Source organism: Bos indicus, chromosome 4 (genome assembly GCF_029378745.1).
Source record: "Bos indicus isolate NIAB-ARS_2022 breed Sahiwal x Tharparkar chromosome 4, NIAB-ARS_B.indTharparkar_mat_pri_1.0, whole genome shotgun sequence".
Classification (NCBI taxonomy): Eukaryota; Metazoa; Chordata; class Mammalia; order Artiodactyla; family Bovidae; genus Bos; species Bos indicus.
The window spans coordinates 81,305,436-81,326,788 of NC_091763.1; the positions used below are offsets into that span (position 1 = coordinate 81,305,436).

At 35.2% G+C, this 21,353-nt stretch overlaps 1 protein-coding gene across 4 annotated transcripts in view; it reads right to left on the reverse strand.

Moving 5' to 3' along the window:
* CDK13 (cyclin dependent kinase 13) overlaps window positions 1–21,353 on the reverse strand; it is a 122,109-nt gene that overhangs the window by 31,336 nt on the left and 69,420 nt on the right. For all 4 annotated transcript variants that reach the window (XM_019958980.2, XM_019958979.2, XM_070787280.1 and 1 more), the window contains exons 6-7: window positions 5,227–5,416; window positions 3,881–3,937 (exon numbers count right to left, since the gene is read on the reverse strand). In XM_019958980.2, the coding sequence (XP_019814539.2) occupies window positions 3,881–3,937; window positions 5,227–5,416 (247 nt within the window). The remainder of the gene's footprint in view (window positions 1–3,880; window positions 3,938–5,226; window positions 5,417–21,353) is intronic.

Consider the following 21,353-nt stretch of genomic DNA (forward strand, 5'->3'; position numbering starts at 1 on the left):
TAAATTCCAAGCAATAAATTCCATATCCTAGCAGACAGACACACATAAAACCCCTCAGACATTAAATTAGAAAACAAAGAACAGTAACTCTAACAAGCTGTTACTCTCAGATGGCTAGAAACTAACTTTGTAAAAATCCAGAAATAATGGTCTCAACATTGAATATTCTGATTTTCAACTTCTACTGAGTATCTTCTGCAAATAAGTCTCATTAACAGTTTTTGGGGAAAAAAAGCAGACACTATTTCTTTAGTCCACTAGGGAAGTGACACCACCACCAGTTATTTTTCAAAGCTTCTACTTTAATGTGGCTAATTAGATAATAAATTGTAAAGTCATCAGACTTATAAATAATTTTCATGGTAAATTGCAGGTAATTTTAAATATCTGATGCTATCAAAATATTGTTAGATAGACAAGGTGATTTAAGGGAGATTCAGAAATGGAAGTATCACACAACTTGCTGGAAGACTAAATGAGTATATTTTATTTGGCAAAAATAAAATATAATATTTGAAGGGCCAACAACTAATCTTAATTAATACAACATATTCAAGGATCAGAATTAATCAAGCAGTTACCATGAACGTGTTTTATGTTTTAAGGCATATAAAACACAAAAGTTTAAAATAATGATACCTATCTTTAAATAATTACAATTTTAGCTCTAGTGAAAAGACAAGAACAGAAAACGACCAGCCCTAAGGAGGCAATTAATTCTGAACATAATTTCATCTAGAACCTGGACAAGCAGCAACAGGTGGCTCTCCCATTCATACCCTACATAGGTTTGGGAAAATTTAGTTTTGGCTTTAACGGCAATCTTATGAAAAGCCTCTAGATGGCGATATTGTCTTCAAATGTTTAAAAATCTTTTATTCATGTTAACTTTCAGAACCAAGAAATAATACATGTTTTTCAATAAACTATAAATATCTTAGATATTTGAAATCCTTTATCTTAAAAGTTGAGAATAATGAAATACAGAGAGATTAACTGACTTGTTCAATATTCCACAACTGGTAAAACAGCAATGCCAGGCCTAGAGCCAAAGTTTCCTGATTTAGGCCTAAGGATTTTGAGTTCTTAGCATTAAAGAAGTAAATGTTCTAAGCTATAGTTTCTTCTCTAAAAGTGAAATTAATTTCAACTTCTATACAAACTGTATTTTTTTCTTCATATGAGTCAATCACATAAAGAGAAAAAGAAACCCCACTACTTAGAAAAGCACTGGGGCCAAGACCTAGTAAAATAAACACTCAGAAAGAGGGTTTATCATTGTGGCTGAAAGTCCTGGGAAAAGTTGGACCTAAACAAGCTACTAAAAAACTGAACGGATATGAGAAATGGGGCAAAAGCTCCCATTCTCAAGTTCTTTTTTTCCCCCAAGGCCAAATAAGGCAAAGCATTAATACTGATGTTCAAAATGAGAAAATGATTCTTCAACTTTAAAGCAACTGTTTTCCCCCCAGTGGTTCACCTTTTTTCTATTGTAGCACACAGGACAGAAGAGATTCATATTGGTCACCCTCTACTTCATGTTCAATTCCTACACACTAGCTATAGCTCTGTCCAGTTTTTCTCCCTCAAAAAAAAAGACATACCAAATCAAATTACAGTGATAAGCTGAAATTTGCTCTATTTTAAAACCAAAAAAACCTAGGATAATTTCTTGAATACTTCATTCTATCTGTAATAGCTAATTATACTCAGAAAGTTTTTCAAAGTTATCTTAATATTTAGATCGGGATATTATGGTTTCTTTCTGGTTCTAATAACAAAGAAATATGGATGAAAATCATTTGCTGTGTATTTCAAGAAATATCTAGAGAATTTGGGATAATACAGTGAATCTGCTAAAGGCAGTGAAATTCAGTATTCTTAAAATTTACTAGAATATGTTTAAAGTCATTCCATTAAGTTAAGCCTACTTCTTTACTGATTTTAAAGAAATCAGAATTATTTGAATCTGAAAAAAGTAATTTTTTAAAACTATATAACCCTGAAGGATAGGATATCTGCTTGTAAAACAAAATGATACACCAAGTTTTTAACTTGCAAATTTGAATAGGCAGAAAATTTCAGTATACATTACCTGAAAATGCAAAGTTATGGGATTTTAAATTCTCAATTCAGCAAGACAATGAGGACCAAGCCTCAGTTAACACACCAAACCCCTGACACTTCACTGAAACCCTACATTCCATTAAAAAAAAAATTTCAGTGGGAGAGTGGATTCAGACATAAAATTTGGCTCTATAGGTTTTCTGAAACATACTTATTCCAATGTAGACAAATATCTGCATAAAAAGAATCATCAGATGGAAAATGGTAATTTAGCTGTTCTCCATCTCCACTGAAACCTAATATGAAAACAAGAGGAATAGGATTTCTAGTCAAAGTATGAGACATATACTTTTATTAAGAAAGGATAACAAAACTACTATGAAATCTCAGTGAACCAGCTATGCAAGTGAAGTTTTGGATTAAGTACACTTATGAACCTATATATTTTTTTTCTTCAAATTCTATCAAGAGGCATTATTATATATGATGGAAAGAATAAATAAGTGGAAGTTGGAAACTTCAAGCTACATACTGTAGATGATATTAACAAATAGTTTTGAATATTTCAAGTCACTCAATCCTTTCTGGGTCTGTTTTCTCAAATGGAAATGAAGCTGTTAAGCTCTAGAACAACTTAAGCAAACAAGCAAAAGCATACAACCTTTCCTTTAAATATTAATTAGGTAAAACAAACAAAGGCAGAAAAGCTAGGGCTAAAGTACATATAGGGGACTGGAACACTGTCTGTTACAACCTGTCCATACCATGGTCTGAGGTTAAAAAGAACTCTAATGTATCCCAAACATACCATTTAAAAACCTCTAAATTCTAAAAATAATTTTCAGAGTTATGTCACAGGCACTACAAGATTAAAATATAAACCAATTTTTAATTCTAAAAAAGTACTTTTAAAAAGAATTTTTTTTTCAAGTAAGCAGAAACTGGCAAACATTCAGTGAACATAAATACTTATTGTTAGGAATTCCAAATTAACTGACACTTTACTATATCTAATTATGATTACACTAAGTAAATTACAGAATTGTCATAAACAATTTACATATATATAACATATATCAATATAAAGAAACAACACTGTCTGACAAGAAAGGAATGGGCTAAACTGGAGATAATAAACCCAGTTAAATGCATAGTTTATCTACATAAGCTGCACTATTTCAGAAAAATATTTTATTTTGAAATTCCGTATTATTCTTCTGAGAATAATCCTTGTAAGACAAGTCATATTTCAGTACCATCATCCCTTGGAGCTAAATGGGATACAAATCCCAACCCTAGCCAGAGACTCCACACAAAGAAGTAGGTTGTTTAAGTAAAAGGTTCTAAGGAATTTAACAGACACAACTAGAGATATAACTATTGTTAAAAAAATGTTTAAGGAAGTTCAAAATAATAACTAAAACAAAAAATAAGCTTAAACATGTAGCATAAACAGCATTTACTAAGGTTTTTCATTAAACACAAAATTACAAACATCTTAATGTCTAGATACACATTAGAAATTTAAGCATTAATTCTTTTTAAAAAATTCCTAAGCTCATTTAAGAAACCTTTAAAAGAAAATTATATTTACCTCGAGATATTAAAAATCTTTTATTTTTACACTGATTTAATGTACAAATTCTTATAAATAAAATAGTCAACCCAACATGATATAAAACTTCATTATTTTATGTATTTAACCATGAAAAGAAAATTCCCCTTTTGTTAAAAAAATATCAATAAGGTATTCTTAATATAGCTTCTAAACTGTTCACTAATGTCTACAATATTCATTTGAAAATATTCTTACCTTTCTTCTGAGCTATACAATCGAGCAAGTCCAAAATCTGCAAGCTTTATCTGTCCTCTGATGGAAGTAAGATAAAATCAACAAAAAGTATTAGTTTATTCTGAATTGATGGTACACATTCTCTTCTATTTCTAAAACTACTTAGTAACTTTGATTACATTGCAGTACCCAAGGCTCTATAGGAAAAAGCAAACAGATAAGCTCACAACAATATAAGGCAAAAAAAATCAGTACTTTTCTTTGAATAATTTCAGCTACTATTATATCAGTACTATTATTATATATATTATTATACATAAAAGTACTAATATAAGAAGTTTCTCAGTATTATCCAGTTCCTATTTAGAAAAGTACACTTCAATGAAAATTAACAAAGTGAAGCAACTTGTATTACTTTAGTAATAATACAGATTACCTGTTAAAGTCCAGCCAAAAATGCACAAAACCAAATCATATCATTTTAAATTTATGTTCAATTTTCCAATTCTTAAGAGTGACTAGGTGCTCTACAGAATACTTCCTATTAACTAAAATCAGGATCAGGCATGCCTCACTTTAACAAACATTAGCAATTACAATAGAATTATCAGAGTTCAGCTTATGCTACCAGTAAAATATTTAACATAAACTTTGACTACATATGTAGGTACATACATACATGTATATAAACACTTCAAAAATAGTTCACTTAAAAACTGTGATGACTTTTTAAAAAAATCCAAATTAAGAAAGATTCTAAAATCCATTTTTAATCTAGAACTAAAATCATATTGTTAGAAGAACCATTCATATCATTTGGAAGACTATCACACAAGAAGGTCAACTAAGTATTGGGAGCCGGGAGGTGCTTATAATGCTCAGTAGTCTTTCCTTCCCTTTCTCTGCTCCATTGAGGTATGACAGTTGTTCTTCAGCAACAACAACAAAAGGAGGGGTTAAATAGTTTTCCCCAGTTCACTTTAACTAGTATATCGTTTATGGATACTAGTATATAGATTCAAACTACTCTGTGGATTCAAACTCAGGCCTTTATGACTCCTAAATCCCTATAAGGTTAAAAAGAGTCTAAAGTTCTTCAGAGGTTTGATCCACTTTAATTCTATTAAATTGCTTAGATTGAGGAGATGGAATTTCAACAAGTCAACAAAGTTTATCCTACATACATTACAAACTATTACTGGAAGTTAATTAATTGAAGTATATTTAACACAACTTCAGATGCAGTCCAAACTGTAATACTGATTACGTTAAAAATATTTTAAGCAATAAAAAACTAATTTTTAAATTTCATCAAGGTAGATAATATATGATTCATTTTAAAAATATATGTCAAACTTTTATCATACCTATTGTTTAGAAGAATATTTGAACATTTAATATCTCGATGCAAAAAGTTCTTCTTATGACAATAATCCAGACCTTCCATGAGCTGTCTCATAAATGACTTTATGTGATTTTCATTAAAATGAACCAAGCCTGATTCCAACAGTCCCATCAGATCATGGTCCATATATTCAAACACCAAATAAAATGCACCTAAGAACAAGAATAATTAATACATTGAAGATTTTATTCTTATAACTTTACTACAGGTTCAAAATTTAAAAAAAAAAAAAGTGCTGGGGAGAAAACTAATCCTTTAAAAGAACTGATACTTTTGTCATTTAATAATGTTTACTCTCTTCTCTCTGAATCTAGTATCAATAACATCCAAAGGAGATATCTAACCAACTTTCCTCCCCTAAAGAAAATTGCTATGATATAAAATCAACACGGCTAATTTTCACACTGCATAGTTTCTGGGTATGATTAATATAAAATAAATTCTTAGCTGTTTTACTTACTGAACAAACTGTTTCTTGGCAAAAGCTGAAAAAAATTAGTATAGTTCATCAAAGAAAATTTAAAGATGTTACAAGGGTTACTTTTAATTAAAAAATTAGTCTGGGTCCAGTTGGGCTTTATATGTCTTCTAGTAAGTCTTCAATAAATGCAAAATTTAATTCTTTTATGCAGCTCCAGAGTATGTGAAAGCATACAAATTACAGCTTAATTTTATAAAATCAACGTATTAATCCTACTGCTAAAACATACAACAGCACATAGCACACACACACGATACAAATGATAAATTCAAAATTCTTAAACGCAACTTGCGGAAACTGAGTCCAAAGCTATTGTCTATACATATCTAACTCAAGCAGTTTAATTTACCAATTCGAGACTGAAAAAGCTAATAAAATTCCATACATCTATCTTTCAAAGTAAAAAAGCTATCAATACACCAAAAAGACATCGGAAGAAAGTTCACAATCAGTTCCTGATGGAAAACAGAGCAAAGGGGATTGCCTGGCAGTCCAGTGGTCAGAACAAAGCAATTTCACAGCAGGGCCTAGGTTTAATCCGTGCTCTGGGGATCCTGCAAGTCAGGTGGCAAGGCAAAAAAACAAAAATAAAAAAACAACTAGAGCAAAGAGTTCATAGTAACCTTCCATTAGGATATTTTCTTAAAAGTTTATAATGGTATTTCCCTGAAACAAACAATTACTGTCATATTTAACAGTAAAATGCAAGTGTTCCAAACAAGACTAGAATGTTCATTATTACTAACTATTCTACAACTTAGTAAGTAAAATTAAAAACAAATATTGAAAGTGAAAAAAACAAGATTACTGGTAGAAGAGATGACAATCTCCACAGATTCAAAAGAATTTTTAAAAAAGAAAAAGATACATTAGAAACAGTGTACAAAAAAGGTTAGTCCAGGGGCTTCCCTTGCGGCTCACCTGCTAAAGAATCTGCCTGCAATGCAGGAGACCTGGGTGCGATCCCTGGGTTGGGAAGATCCCATGGAGAAGGGAAAGGCTACCCACTCCAGTATTCTGCCCTGGAGAATTCCATGGACTATATATAGTCTATGAGGTTGCAGAGAGTCGGACAGGACTGAATGACTTTCACACAAAGACTTCTTACATGCCAGCAACAATTAGAACTTAAAATTAGAAACAATTAGAAAATAAAATTAAAATGACTCCACAACAGAAGAACAAATACTAAAATTGACACATGGACATCACCAGATGGTCAACACCAAAAAAAAATTATCTTCTTTGCAACCAAAGATGGAGAAGCTCTATACAGTCAGCAAAAGAAAGACCAGGAGCTGGCTGTGGCTCAGATCATGAACTCTTTATTGCCAAATTCAGACTAAAATTGATGAAATCAGGGAAAACCACTAGACCATTCAGGTATGATATAAATCAAATCCCTTATGACTATACAGTGAAGTGAGAAATGGATTTAAGGGACTAGCTCTGATAGACACAGTGCCTGATGAACTACAGATGGAGATTTATGACACTGTACAGGAGACAAGAATCAAGACCATCCCCAAGAAAAAGAAATGCAAAAAAGCAAAATGGCTGTCTGAGGCCTTACAAATAGCTGTGAAAAGGAGAGAAGCAAAAAGCAAAAGAGAAAAGGAAAGATATAAGCATCTGAATGCAGAGTTCCAAAGAATAGCAAAAAGAGAGATAAGAAAACCATCCTCAGCAATCAATGCAAAGAAATAGAAGAAAACAATAGAATGGGAAGGACTAGAGATCTCTTCAAGAAAATTAGAGATACCAAGGGAACATTTATTGCAAAGATGGGCACAATGAAGGACAGAAATTGTATGTACCTAACAGAAGCAGAAGATATTAAGAATAGATGGCAAGAATACACAGAAGAACTGTACAAAAAAGATCTTCATGACACAGATGATCATGATGGTGTGATCACCCACCTAGAGCCAGACATCCTGGAATGTGAAGTCAAGTGGGCCTTCGGAAGCATTACTACGAACAAAGCTACTGGAGGTGATAGAATTCCAGCTGAGCTATTTCAAATCCTAAAAGGTGATGCTGTACAAGTGTTGCACTCACTATGTCAGCAAATGTGGAAAACTCAGCAGTGGCCACAGGACTGGAAAAGGTCAGTTTTCATTCCAATCCCAAAGAAGGTTAATGCCAAAGAATGTTCAAACTACCACACAATTGCACTTATCTCACATGCTAATAAAGTAATGCTCAATATTCTCCAAGCCAGGCTTTAACAGTATGTGAACCATGAACTTCCAGATGTTCAAGCTGGTTTTTGAAAAGGCAGAGGAACCAGAGATCAAATTGCCAACATCCGTTGCATCATCGAAAAAGCAAAAGAGTTCCAGAAAAACATCTACTTCTGTTTTATTGACTATGCCAAAGCCTTTGACTGTGTGGATCACAACAAACTGAGGAAAATTCTTAAAGAGATGGGAATACCAGTCCGCCTGACCTCTTGAGAAATCTGTATGCAGGTTAGGAAGGAACAGTTAGAACTGGACATGGAACAACAAATGGACTGATTCCCAATAGGGAAAGGGGTACGTCAAGGCTGTATACTGTCACCCTGCTTATTTAACTTAATGCCAAGTACATCATGGGAAATGCTGGGCTGGATGAAGCACAAGCTGGAATCAAAAGATTGCTGGGGGAAACATCAATAAACTCAGATATGCAGATGACACCACCCTTATGGCAGAAAGCGAAGAAAAACTAAAGAGCCTCTTGATGACAGTGAAAGAGGAAAGTGAAAAAGTTGACCTAAAATTCAACATTCAGAAAACTAAGATCATGGCATCTGGTCTCATCACTTCATGACAAATAGATGGGGAAACAGTGGAAACAGTGACATGCTTTATTTTGGGGGGCTCCTGCAGATGGGGACTGCAGCCATGAAATTAAAAGACGCTTGCTCCTTGGAAGGAAAGTTATGACCAACCAAGACAGCATATTAGAAAGCAGAGACACTACTTTGCCAACAAAGGTCCATCTAGTCAAACCTATCGTTTTTCCAGTAGTCATGTATGGATGTGAGCGTTGGACTGTGAAGAAGGCTGAGCACAGAAGAATTGATGCTTTTGAACTGTGGTGTTGGAGAAGACTCTTGAGAGTCCCTTGGACTGCAAGGAAATCAGTCCTGAATATTCACTGGAAGGACTGATGTTGAAGCTGAAACTACAATACTTTGGCCACTTGATGCCAAGAGCTGACTCATTTGAAAAGACCCTGATGCTGGGAAAGATTGAAGGCGGGAGGAGAATGGGACAACAGAGGATGAGATGGTTGGATGGCATCACTGACTCAATGGATATGAGTATGAGTAAACTCCAGGCATTGGTGACGGACAGTCCATGGGGTCACAGAGAGTCAGACACGAACGAGTGACTGAACTGAACTGAACCAACAAAAGACCAGGACAACAATAGAAAATGAAAAATTAATGAACTGTCAATATGCAGATGCCTGTGTATTTAATCTCACTATTAATAAAAATATACAAATCATATACCACTTTTAACTAAGAGGAAAATATTTCCAAAGGAAATCAACACAGTATTAACAAAGGTATGACGTAAACATACACTGTTATATGCTGCCAGTAGTAAACTGGCATATTTACAAAATATAACTTGACAAAGGCACCCAAAGCTTTAAAAATCCTGTACCCTTTAACATAGCAAGGGCTTTTATAGATATTTAGCACAAAGAAATAAAGACATAAAAGATTTTTCTATAAGCATGTTCACTAAAAGTAATAATACCTAAAAACATTAAGCAAAAAAGAAAAACATGGTATATCTATACCATACCATGCACTCTGAAAAATATTGCAGAAGTATGTTGCTGATATGGAAATATACTGATGATACTGAGTTAAAGTAGATTATCAAAGATTACGCAGCTGATACCTCTATCTCACTATCTTTGATGGTATTAAGTAACACAGTTAATTATACAAAGAGTATCCACAATTGAACAGCCCAATACAGTGACTACTAGCTACATATGGCTACTGCTTACTTGAAATGTGGATGTTCTAAATGTCCCTGAAATGTAAAACATACACTGATTTCAAAAACTCACTACAAGTAAAAAAATTAATATGTTGATAATTTGTTAAATTGTTTCCAAATGAAATAATTTATTGATATACTAAGTTAAATAAAAATATTATTAAAACTAACAGTTTTAAAAAATAAGTCTAACAGATTGTGTTAAGTTAAAACATAATGTCTTGCGTTCTATTTATACTTGTCTGACTCTTTGTGACCCCCTGGACTGTTGCCTGCCAGGCTCCTCTGTCCATGGGAATTCTGCAGGCAAGAACACTAGAGTGGGTTGCCATGTCCTCCTCCAGGGGATCTTCCCAACCCAGGGATTGAACCCAGGTCTCCTGCATTGCAGGCAGATTCTTTACTGTCTCAGACACCAGGAAAGCCCATACTGAATTAGAGTAAGAACTGAAACATGAGCGCTAAAACTATCCCCACATGTAGATGACATGAACTTTTGTTCTCTGAAAAGACATACACATTCAATATAAAAAAATTATTAAAAACTTTTTGGATCATTTGCCCTATGAAGCCAGCCTCCAGGCTGTCAAATAATCAACTAACACTTGTGAAAGGTCCACACTAACAACTGAGACCTTCCCTCAACAGTGAATTACAATTTGCCAGCCACGTGAGAGAGCCAACCTGGAATAGATTCTCCAACCTTGGTTACACCTTCTAGTGATGATGCCCCAGTCAACATTTCACTGCAATTTTATGAAAGAATTCAAGTCAAAACTGACTAGCTAAGGTTCCCAAATTCCTGCCCACAGAAACTGCAAAAAAAAAGTTTCCAGCATCACTTTTGAAGTACAGATGCCAAAGATGTGAACTTACATCTAATCATCTATCATCTATAGCTAACTTCCATTTACAGGATTAGAAGAATAAGCTCAGTCAGTTCAGTCACTCACTCATGTCTAACCCTTTGCGATCGCATGGACTGCAGCATGCCAGGCTTCCCTGTCTCTCACCAACTCCTGGAGCTTGCTCAAACTCATGTCCATCGAGTTGGAGATGCCATCCAACCATCTCAACCTCTGTCATCCCCTTCTTCTTCTGCCTTCAATCTTTCCCAGCATCAGGGTCTTCTCCAATGAGTCAGTTCTTCATATCAAGTGACCCAAGTATTGGAGCTTCAGCATCAGTCCTTCCAATGAATATTCAGAATTGATTTCCTTATGATTAACTGGTTAGATCTCCTTGCAGTCCAAGGGACTCTCAAGAGTCTTCTCCAACACCACAGTTCAAAGGCATCAATTCTTCAGTGCTCAGCTTGTCTTTATGGTCCAACTCACATCCATACATGACCACTGGAAAAACTACAGCCTTGACTAGACAGACCCTTGTTGGCAAGGTAATGTCTCTGCTTTTTAATATGCTGTCTAGGTTGGTCATATATTTTCTTCCAAGGAGCAAGCATCTTTTAATTTCATGGCTACAGTCCCCATCTGCAGTGATTTTGCAGCCCAAGAAAATAAAGTCTCTCATTGTTTCCATTGTTTCTCCATCTATTTGCCATGAAGTCATGGGACCAGAAGCCATGATCTTAGTTTTTTGAATGTGGAGTTTTAAGCCAGCTTTTTCACTCTCCTCTTTTACTTTCATCAAGAGGCTCTATAGTTCTTCTTCGCTTTCTGCCATAAGGGTGGTGTCATCTGCATATCTGAGGTTATTGATGTTTCTCATGGCAATCTTGATTCTACCTTTTTGCTTCATCCAGCCAGGCATTTCGCATGATGGACTCTACGTGTAAGTTAAATAAACTTGTGACAGTATACAGCATTGACCTACTCCTTTCCCAATTTGCAACCAGTCTTTTGTTGCATGTCTGGTTATAACTGGTGCTACGTGACCTGCATACAGATTTCTCAGGAGGTAGGTAAGGTGGCCTGGAGTTCCCATCTCTTTAAGAATTTTCCACAGTTTGTTGTGATCCACAGTCAAAGCCTTTGGTGTAGTCAGTAAAGTAGATTTTTATTCTGGAACTCTCTTGCTTTTTCGATGATCCAGCGGATGTTGGCAATTTGATCTCTGGTTCCCCTGCCTTTTCTAAATCCAGCTTGAGCATCTGAAAGTTCTTGGTTCACTTATTGTTGAAGCCTGGCCGAGAGAATTTTGAGCATTACTTTGTTGGCATGTGAGATGAGTGCAATTGTGTGGTAGTTTGAACATTCTTTGGCACTCCCTTCTTTGGGACTGGAACGAAAACAGACCTTTTCCAGTCCTGTGGCCACTGCTGAGTTTTCCAAATTTGCTGGCATATTGCGTGCAGCACTCTCACAGCATCATCTTTTAGGATCTTCAATGACTCAGCTGGAATTCCATCACCTCCACTAGCTCTGTTTGTAGTGATGCTTCTTAAGGCCCACTTGACTTCACATTCCAGCATGTCTGGCTCTGGTGAGTGAGCAAACCATTGTTGATATCTGGGTCATGTAGATCTTTTTCGTATAGTTCTTCTATGTATTCTTACCACCTCTTCTTAATCTCTTCTGCTTCTGTTAGGTCCATACCATTTCTGTCCTTTACTACCATGAAAGACAGCATCTGTCAAACCCAAAACATGGTCTATTCTTCAATCAATGTTCGATGCTCAGTCATGTCCAACTCTTTGTGACCCCATGGACTATAGCCCACAGGTTCCTCTGTCCATGGAATTCTCCAGGCAAGAATACTGGTGTGTGTTATCATTTCCTCCTCCAGGGGATCTTCCCAACCCAGGGATCAAACTGCAATCTCCTGCATTGTGGGCAGATTCTTTACTGTCTGAGTCACCAGGGAAGCAATAAATAGAGCAAAAATTTTAAAAGGCAAGAGTAGATACTATAGATCACAAGAGACTTATGATAATATTAACCACACAGTGTGCAGATCTCTTGCTTGCATCCAGATTCAATGAAAGCCAATTATGAAAAATATTTTTTGAAACAACTAGGTAAATTTAAATATGGATTGCTCAATAAAACAAGATTAGCAAAATGTGATAACTGCTAAATGTAAGGCATGGAGACAGTGGGATTCATCATACTACTTTGTCTACTTTTAATTATGTTTGAGCATTTCAGTAATACTGAATTTTTTAAATGTCTGAAAAAAACTAAATAAATGAAAAACATAGGAGACATTCAAGTTATCTTGAATTAAGGGATATATTTGTTGTTCTCATATTTTTATTTTTCTTTTATCAAGGTTGCATATTTACATAGTTTTAGGCAATGTTTTCAAACTGTGTGTCATGAAATCAATTTAGTAGGTCATGACCTACATTTCAAAAAGCTTTTTTCTCTTGCTTGATATTTTTTCTTATTTTGTATTTAAACATAAAATCGCATGTAATAATATTTTTATATAGCACGCCAAGTAAAATTTCATTTTGGTAGGAATTTATATACATACATATGCTTAGAAAAATGTCCAATATCAAAATTCTAAGAGCAGTTTATCTCTGTGAGCAGATGGGTGATTTTTACTTTCTTCTTATGCTGCCATTTTCTGACTTTTCTATAAGGAATACAAATAATAAGTTTTAAATATATTAACAACTGGGCCTAGAATACAAATTTATAAGGAATAAGCAAATAACCCAAATGAAAGAAATGGCAATATCACAAATAAAGATGCACTCAGGAATCTGAAATGGCAGACAAAGATGCTTCAGACCTCACTCTAATTGGGAAAGTACTAATCAAAAAAACAACAAGAAACCATTTTTACCTATCAGGCTGACAATATTTAGTGATATCCAAATGAAAGGAAATTCATACACTGCTACAATTTTTTGACAAAGTAGGCTAACGAAAGAAAATATCATTTGACCTGGATATCACACTTTTGGAAGTAAACTAAGGAAATGACATAAGCAGCATGCAAGGATACATGTATAAACACATTTCTAGCAGTACTGTTAGTAATGGGAAAAGAGGGGTAAACTGAGTGCCCATCAAGAAGAATGGTTAAATCAGCCCAGTTTATGCATACCATGCCATATTATGCAGCTAGAAAAAGAAAGCTTTATCACCTTGAGATATGTTATATTCTTTAGTAAGATAAGTAAAATATAGAATAAATAAAAGCAATCATCACAGGGGGCTTATGGTTTCCAATCCAGCAGTCAGGAGTTTGGAAGTTCCCACACCCATCCTCATAGCAAATAGAAAAACAAACTAAAAATCAACAGTTCTTAGATTATCAGAGAATTGGGGTCACAGAGCAAACCACTGCCCCCAAAATTGGTGACAGAGATAGGCAGATACAGAGAATCATCAATTCAGCAAAGCTCAGAAGTAGAAAACACCACAACAACCATTACCAGCATAGGAAAGCCTAAATTGTGATTGAAAAATTGCTGAAGACTCAGCATGAACAAATTTAAGTTAAAACTCCAGGAGTTCCAGTCTTAGGGAAGCCCCCCACCACTTTTGTGAATTTCATCACCAGGAACCCTACCAGGTTATCTATCACACTGAAAAGCAAGTTGTTCTTCCAGGAAAGTGAGGGGGAAAACAGTCATCATGAAATAGCCCTAAAGCATTCTGTTCTTGAACAAGGTCTATCCTCAAGAGAAACTGTTTTACCAGAGTCTAACCAACTGGGCTTCAGTAAGAGCCTCATCAGCCTAGCAAAAAGGAAATATCCAATTCCAGAACACTCTAGTCTTTGACTTAGGGTAAAGAAACACTAAACTCCAGTTCCTTTTAGCATTCCTGTCTCACTTAAGAGGGAACAGAAACAAGAAAACAGGTAAATATGTCTTGAGGATAGAGACTCTCTAAAAAACTAAGGCCAAATCATAGGACTACAGAACACTTCCCTTCCCCCTATAACTTACCATCATATGTAAGAACAGGGTACTACAAAATAACTATGCATCTCAGACCTTATTTAAGAAGAAGTCTCCAAGGAAACCAAAAGACAACAGGGAAGGAAATTTTAGCCTCTGATACAGCTTCAGCAAACAGCAAACACCAAACACAACCTAACTGCTAGCCAGATAAATATAAAACCTTACACTGAAAGTCAATTTATCTCATTTTCTTTTACTAAATATATTATATATGCCTTTCAACAGAAAATTACAAGGCATGCTAAAACACAGTCTGAATATGGAAAACCAAGCATAATTGAATTATCACACCAAGAATTTTTAAGTAACAGTGATTAATATTCTAAGGGCTCTTATGGAAAAAATAAACAACATGCAAGATGGGTACTGTAAGCAGAAAAATGGAAATTTCTAAGAAACAACCAAAATGAAATGATGGAAATAAAAAATACTGTAAGAGAAACAAAGAATGGCTTTGTTGGTTTCATCAGTAAACCAGATTTAAACAAGCAAAGAATCAGTGAGCTTGAAGATATGTCAAAAGGAACTTCCAAAGGCTGAAATGCCAAGGAAAACAAGAAAGTGAAAAAGAAAGTCCAAAGAAACGTGGAACAATAACAACATAGATGTAAACAGGAATGCCAGAAACAAATAAGAGAATGAGGAAAAAAGGAAGGAGGAAGGGGATGGGGGAAGGACAGAAAAAAACCTAAAACTAATAATGACTGAAATTTCCTCAAATGATAAATACCCAAGCACAAATCCAGGAAACTTAAATATAAAGGAGGATAGATAACAAAACATCTACACCTAGGTCTATCACATGCAACCTGCGGAGAATCAAAGACAAAAAGAAAACCTTGATAGAAGCCAGGTTAAAAAAAAAAAAAAACTTACCTATACAGTAGGAAAGATAAAATGCATATTGGACTTCTCCTCAGAAGCTATACAAGCAAGAAGACAGTGAAATGAACTATTTATAAAGTGTTGAACGAAAAAAACTGACCAACTTAAATGAAGGTAGAATAAAATATTTTCCTTATTATTCACTGACCAAACAGTCTTTCTGTTTAAAGCAATAATAGCAAAAATGAGTTGAGTGATTACAGCTTGTAGATAAGTAAAATGAATAACAATAATGTTATAAGGGATAGGAGGGAGGAAATGGGAATCCTCTGTTAGGAGGTACCTAAAGATCCTCTGGAAGAGGGCATGGCAACCCAATGCAGTATTCATGCCCGGAACATCTCATGGACAGAGGAACCTAGTGGACTAGGTCCACAGGGTCACAAAGACTGTCGGACACAATTGAAGCATGAACTCATGCATACAACCTAAAGTAGTATAATGTTATTTTAAAGAGAACTTGGACCAATTGTAAATGTACATTGCAAACACAAGCTCAACTAAAATAAAATTTTTTAAGGATTTATATGCTCAGAAAAGAGAAGAAACAGAGTCATATAAAAAGACAAAGACAAGAGAAGGCAGAAAAAGAAAAGAAGAAAAACAAGCAAGGGTAACTAATGGAAAACAAAACAAATTACAGTCGATAATAATTCAGATACATCAACAAGTACTTTAAATGCCAATGGTCTAAAATATACCAATTAGCAGAGCAGAATGTTGTACTGAATTTTTAAAAAGGCCCAACCCAATTGTATGTTGTCTACAAAAAAAAATCCACTTTAAATATAAAGACCGACAGAGTAATACTAAGCAAAAGAAAGCAGGAGAAACTATATTAAACTTCAGATAGAGCTGAGTTAAGAGCAAAAGAAGTCAAGAGGAATAAAGTGGAGAATTACATAAGGAATGCTCATTACATAAAGGAATCAATTCTCCAAAACATGTGTATAATGTGTATAATCCTAAAACAGTGTCAAAACTCTCCATTGCAGTTGGACACTTCAAGACCCCTCTAAGATTAACTGGCAAATTCAATACAAAGAAATTAGTAAGAACATATTTGAACACCACTATCAGTCAGCTGGATCTAATTTATGTCTGTATAATACTTCAAAAACAGCAGAATAAATACATCTTCTCAATTCCCCATGAAACATTCACCAAGACAGACACAGTCACACACATAAAATACACTTAAGCAAATTTAAAAGAATAGAAATCATACAAAGTATGCTATCAGACCACAATGGAATTAAACTAGAAATCAGTAACAGAAAGATAGCTGGAAAACTGCAAAATACATTAAAAAAATTTTTTTCTAAATAACAGGTGGGTTAAAGCAGAAATCTAAAAATTAACTTTTAAATATTTTGAAGTAAATAAAACACACTTCACCAAAACACTTGGGATACAGCAAGGCTATCGCTTAGGGCAAAATTATAGCATGGAATATATGTATATTTTTTATTGATTTTAGATGTTCTTTTCTAAAATCAATTACCTCTGCATCCACCCAAGGAACTAGAAAAAGAGCTAAGTAAGCAGAAGAGAAATAATAAAAATTGGAACAGAAATCAGTGATATTGAAAATGGGAAATCAATACAAAAAGAAAAATCAGTGAAACTGAAAACTGATCCTCTGAAAAGAACAATATAATTGGTAAGGCTCTAACCAGGTTAACTAAGGGAAAAAAGAGAAAAAGTTCAAATTATTAATATTAGAAATGAAAGAAGAGACACATCACTATTGCTCCCTCAAACATTAAAAGCATAGCAAAGGAATATATGAACAACTCTATGACCACAAATTGTATATTCTAGATGACATGAACCAACTAGAAAGACACAACCTACCAAAACTTACACAGTGAGAAACAGATCATCTTAATAGGCTCAAATCTATTACAGAAAATGAATCAATAATTAATAGCCTTTCAAAACAGAAAGCATAGACCCAAACAGCTTGACTGGGAATTTCACCAAACATTTAAGAAAGACATTGTATCAGTTCTCTAAAATCTCTTCCAGAAAATACAAGAAGAACTAAGAAAGACTACATCCAAACTTATTCCAAAAGGCCAGCATTACTCTAATACCAAAACTAGACACCTGATCTTCAACAACAGAGCAAAGGCATTTTGGTGGAAAAACAGAGTCTTCAACAAAGGCTGCTTAACAAGTGGACATAGACATGGCAAGAACAAAAAAGAAAAAAAGAATCTAGATACAGACCTTAAACACTTCACAAAAATTAACTCAAGACACATCATAGACCTAAGGGCAAAATGCAAAACTAAAAAACTCCTGCTGCTGCTAAGTCACTTCAGTCGTGTCTGACTCTGAAACCCCAAAGACAACAGCCCACCAGGCTCCTCTGTCCACAGGATTCTCTAGGCAAGAATACTGGAGTGGGTTGCCATTTCCTTCTCACAAAAAACTCCTGGAAGATAACAAAACAGAAAACCCCTGACAATGACACCAAAATTGCAACCAGGGAAAAAGAAATGGGGTTCTTGTGAAGGAAGCTGGACTTGATTAAAATTGAAAACTTCAGCTCTGCAAAAGACAATTAGGAGAATAAAAAGACAAGCCAGACTGGGGATGATCTTTTTAAAATGTATCTGATAAGGTCTGGTATACAACACATGTGCTTTCCTGGTGGCTCAAACGGTAAAGAATCTGCCTGCAATGTGGGAGACCTAGGTTCGACCCCTGGGCTAGGAAAAATCCCCTAGAGGAGGGTATGGCAACACTTGCCTAGAGAATCCTCATGGACAGAGGAGCCTGGTGGGCTATACAGTCCATGGGGTTGCAAAGAGTCTGACACAACCAAGTGACTAAGCACAGCACAGCACAACACATATGACATATACAAAGAAGCATAAAAACTCAATAATAAGAAAACAACAGTAGCAATGAGAGACAAGAAGCCCTTCTTAAGTGAACAACACAAAGAAATAGAGGAAAACAACAGAATGGGAAAGAGACCTCTTCAAGAAAATCAGAGGTAACAAGGGAAAATTTCATGCAAAGATAAACACAATGAAGCACAGAAACGGCAAAGACCTAACAGAAGCAGAAGATGCTAAAAACAGGTGGCAAGAATACATAGAAGAACTATACAAAAAAGGTCTTAATGACCCGGAGTTAACCACAAAGGTGTGGTTACTCACCTAGAGCCAGACATCTTGAAGTGTGAAGTCAAATGGGCCTTAGGAAGCAAAACAAAGCTAGTGGAGGTGATGGAATTCCAGAGGAAGTATTTCAAACCCTAAAAGATGAGGCTGTTAAAGTGCCGCACTCAATGTGTCAGCAAATTTGGAAAACTCAGCGCAGCCACAGGTTTGGAAAAGGTCAGTTTTCATTTCACTCCCAAAGAATGGCAATGCCAAAGAATGTACAAACTACTATACAGTTGTACTCATTTCACATGCTAGCAAGGTGATGCTCAAAATCCTTCAAGTTAGGCTTCAACAAGTTAGGCTTCAGAAGTACCTGAATCAATAACTTCTAAATGTACAAGCTGGGTTTAGAAAAGCCAGAGGAACCAAAGATCAAATTGCCATAATCAGTTGGATCACAGAGAAAGCAAGGGAACTCCAGAAAAACGTCTACTTATGCCTCAATAACTATGAAAAAGCCTTTGACTGTGTGGATCACAACAAACTATGGAAAATTTTTAGAGAGGGGAATACCAGACCATCTTACCTGTCTCCTGAGAAAGTTGTATGCAAGACAAGAAGCAAGAGTTAGAATCTAACAGCAGAAAGCAAAGAGGAACTAAAGAGTCTCTTGATGAGGATCAAAGAGGAGAATGAAAAAACTGGCTTAAAACTCAACATTCAAAAAACAAAGATCATGGTATCCAATCCCATCACTTCATGGCAAATAGATAGAGAAAAGTGGGAACAGTCACAGACTAGATTTTCTTGCTCCACAATCACTGTGGATGGGGACTACAGCCAGGAAATTAAAAGACGCTTGCTCTTTGCAAGAAAAGCTATGACAAACTTAAACAGTATATTAAAGAGAGACATCAGTTTGCTGAAAAAGGTCGGATAGTGAAAGCTATGGTTTTTCTAGTAGTCACGTATGGATGTGAGAGTTGGATCATAAAGAAGGCTGAGCGCCGAAGAACTGATGCTTTACAACTGTGGTGCTAGAGAAGACCCTTGAGAGTCCCTTGGACAGCAAGGAAATCAAACCAGTTGATCCTAAAGGAATTCAATCCTGAATATTCATTGGAAGGATTGATGCTGAAGCTCCAATAATTTGGCCACCTGATGTAAAGAGCTGACTCACTGGAAAAGACCCTGATGCTGGGAAAGACTGAGGGCAGGAGAAGAGGATGACCGAGGATGACCGAGGATGAGATGGTTAGATAGCATCACCAATTCAATGGACATGAATTTTAACAAACTCCAGGAGACAGTGAAAGACAGGGAAGCCTGGGGTGCTGAAGTTCATGGCATCACAAAGAGTCAGACACAACTTAGGGACTGAACAACAAGAAAACAAAAAGCCTAATTTAAAAATGAGTGAAAGATCTGAAGATGCTTCACCAAAGAAAAGACACAGATTGCAAATAAGTACACGAATATCATCATGTTTCAACAGAGAAAGGCAAATTAAAATAACAATGTCATACATACTTAGAATGACAAAAATCCGTAACACTGACAATGCCAAATGCTGGTGAGGACATGGAGCAACAAACTCACTCACTGCTTGTGGAAATGCAAACACATCCATTTTTGAAGACAATTTGGAAATTTCTTACAAAAGCAAACATACTCTTACATACAATCCAGTAACTTCACTCCTTGATATCTACCCAAAGAGGTTTAAAATTGTTATTTACATAGAAACTTTCACATGAATGTTTATAGCTGCTTTATTCCTAATTGTAAAAACTTGGAAGCAACCAAGATGTCTCTTAGTAGGTGAATGGGTAAATAAATACATCCACACAACAGAATACTGATCAGCACTAAAAACAAATGAGGTATAAAGCTATGAAAATTCATGCAGCAAACTTAAATCTCTATTACTAAGTGAAAGAAGCCAATCTGTAAAGGCTGCATACTATGTATTTCCAACCTTGATGATATTCTGAAAGAGGTAAAAAAAAAATGCAGACATTAAAAAAAATAAAAACCAAGTGTTTGCTAGGGATAGTGGTGGAGGTGGGCAATGAAAGGTGGGCACTGGGATTTTTAAGACAGTGAAAGTATTGTGTGTGTGTGTGTGTGTGTGTGTGTGTGTGTGTGCGCGTGTGCGCGCGCGCGCGCGTGCGCCTGTTAGATTCTCTGTGGGGCTTTCTGTGCCTTTGTCTTTACCTCTTTGTGTCCCTTTCTGTGGCTCTATCAAACTGTTTTTGTTGGATTCTGTGTCTCTGCTTGACTGACTGCCTGGCTCTCTCTGTTTATATACTTAAATATAGTTTTTTATTATTTAAATATAGTTTTTCTTATTATTTCTATTTCCATTTCTATGCAGAGACAGAGGTCTTGAAGATATATAACAGGCTATTAACTCTGAGCTGGGCAAAGTAGCAAGAGAAGGGAAATTAGTTTTTTCTTTATATATATTATTTCAATGATTGTAAAAAAACTCATGTTTCTACTTCTTACAGAAGAACTTCATTTTCAAAAGAAAAATATTAAAGAATTTACAGTTAACAGTCCTTAAAATACAAAATTTCTAAATTTAGTAAAAGTTGATGGCATTCTACAATTATAGTTAAAGCAATAAAATGCAATGAAAGCACCCTAGGGGGAATAAATTATAGTGTTACTTGCAGTTCTGATCACCTTCATTGA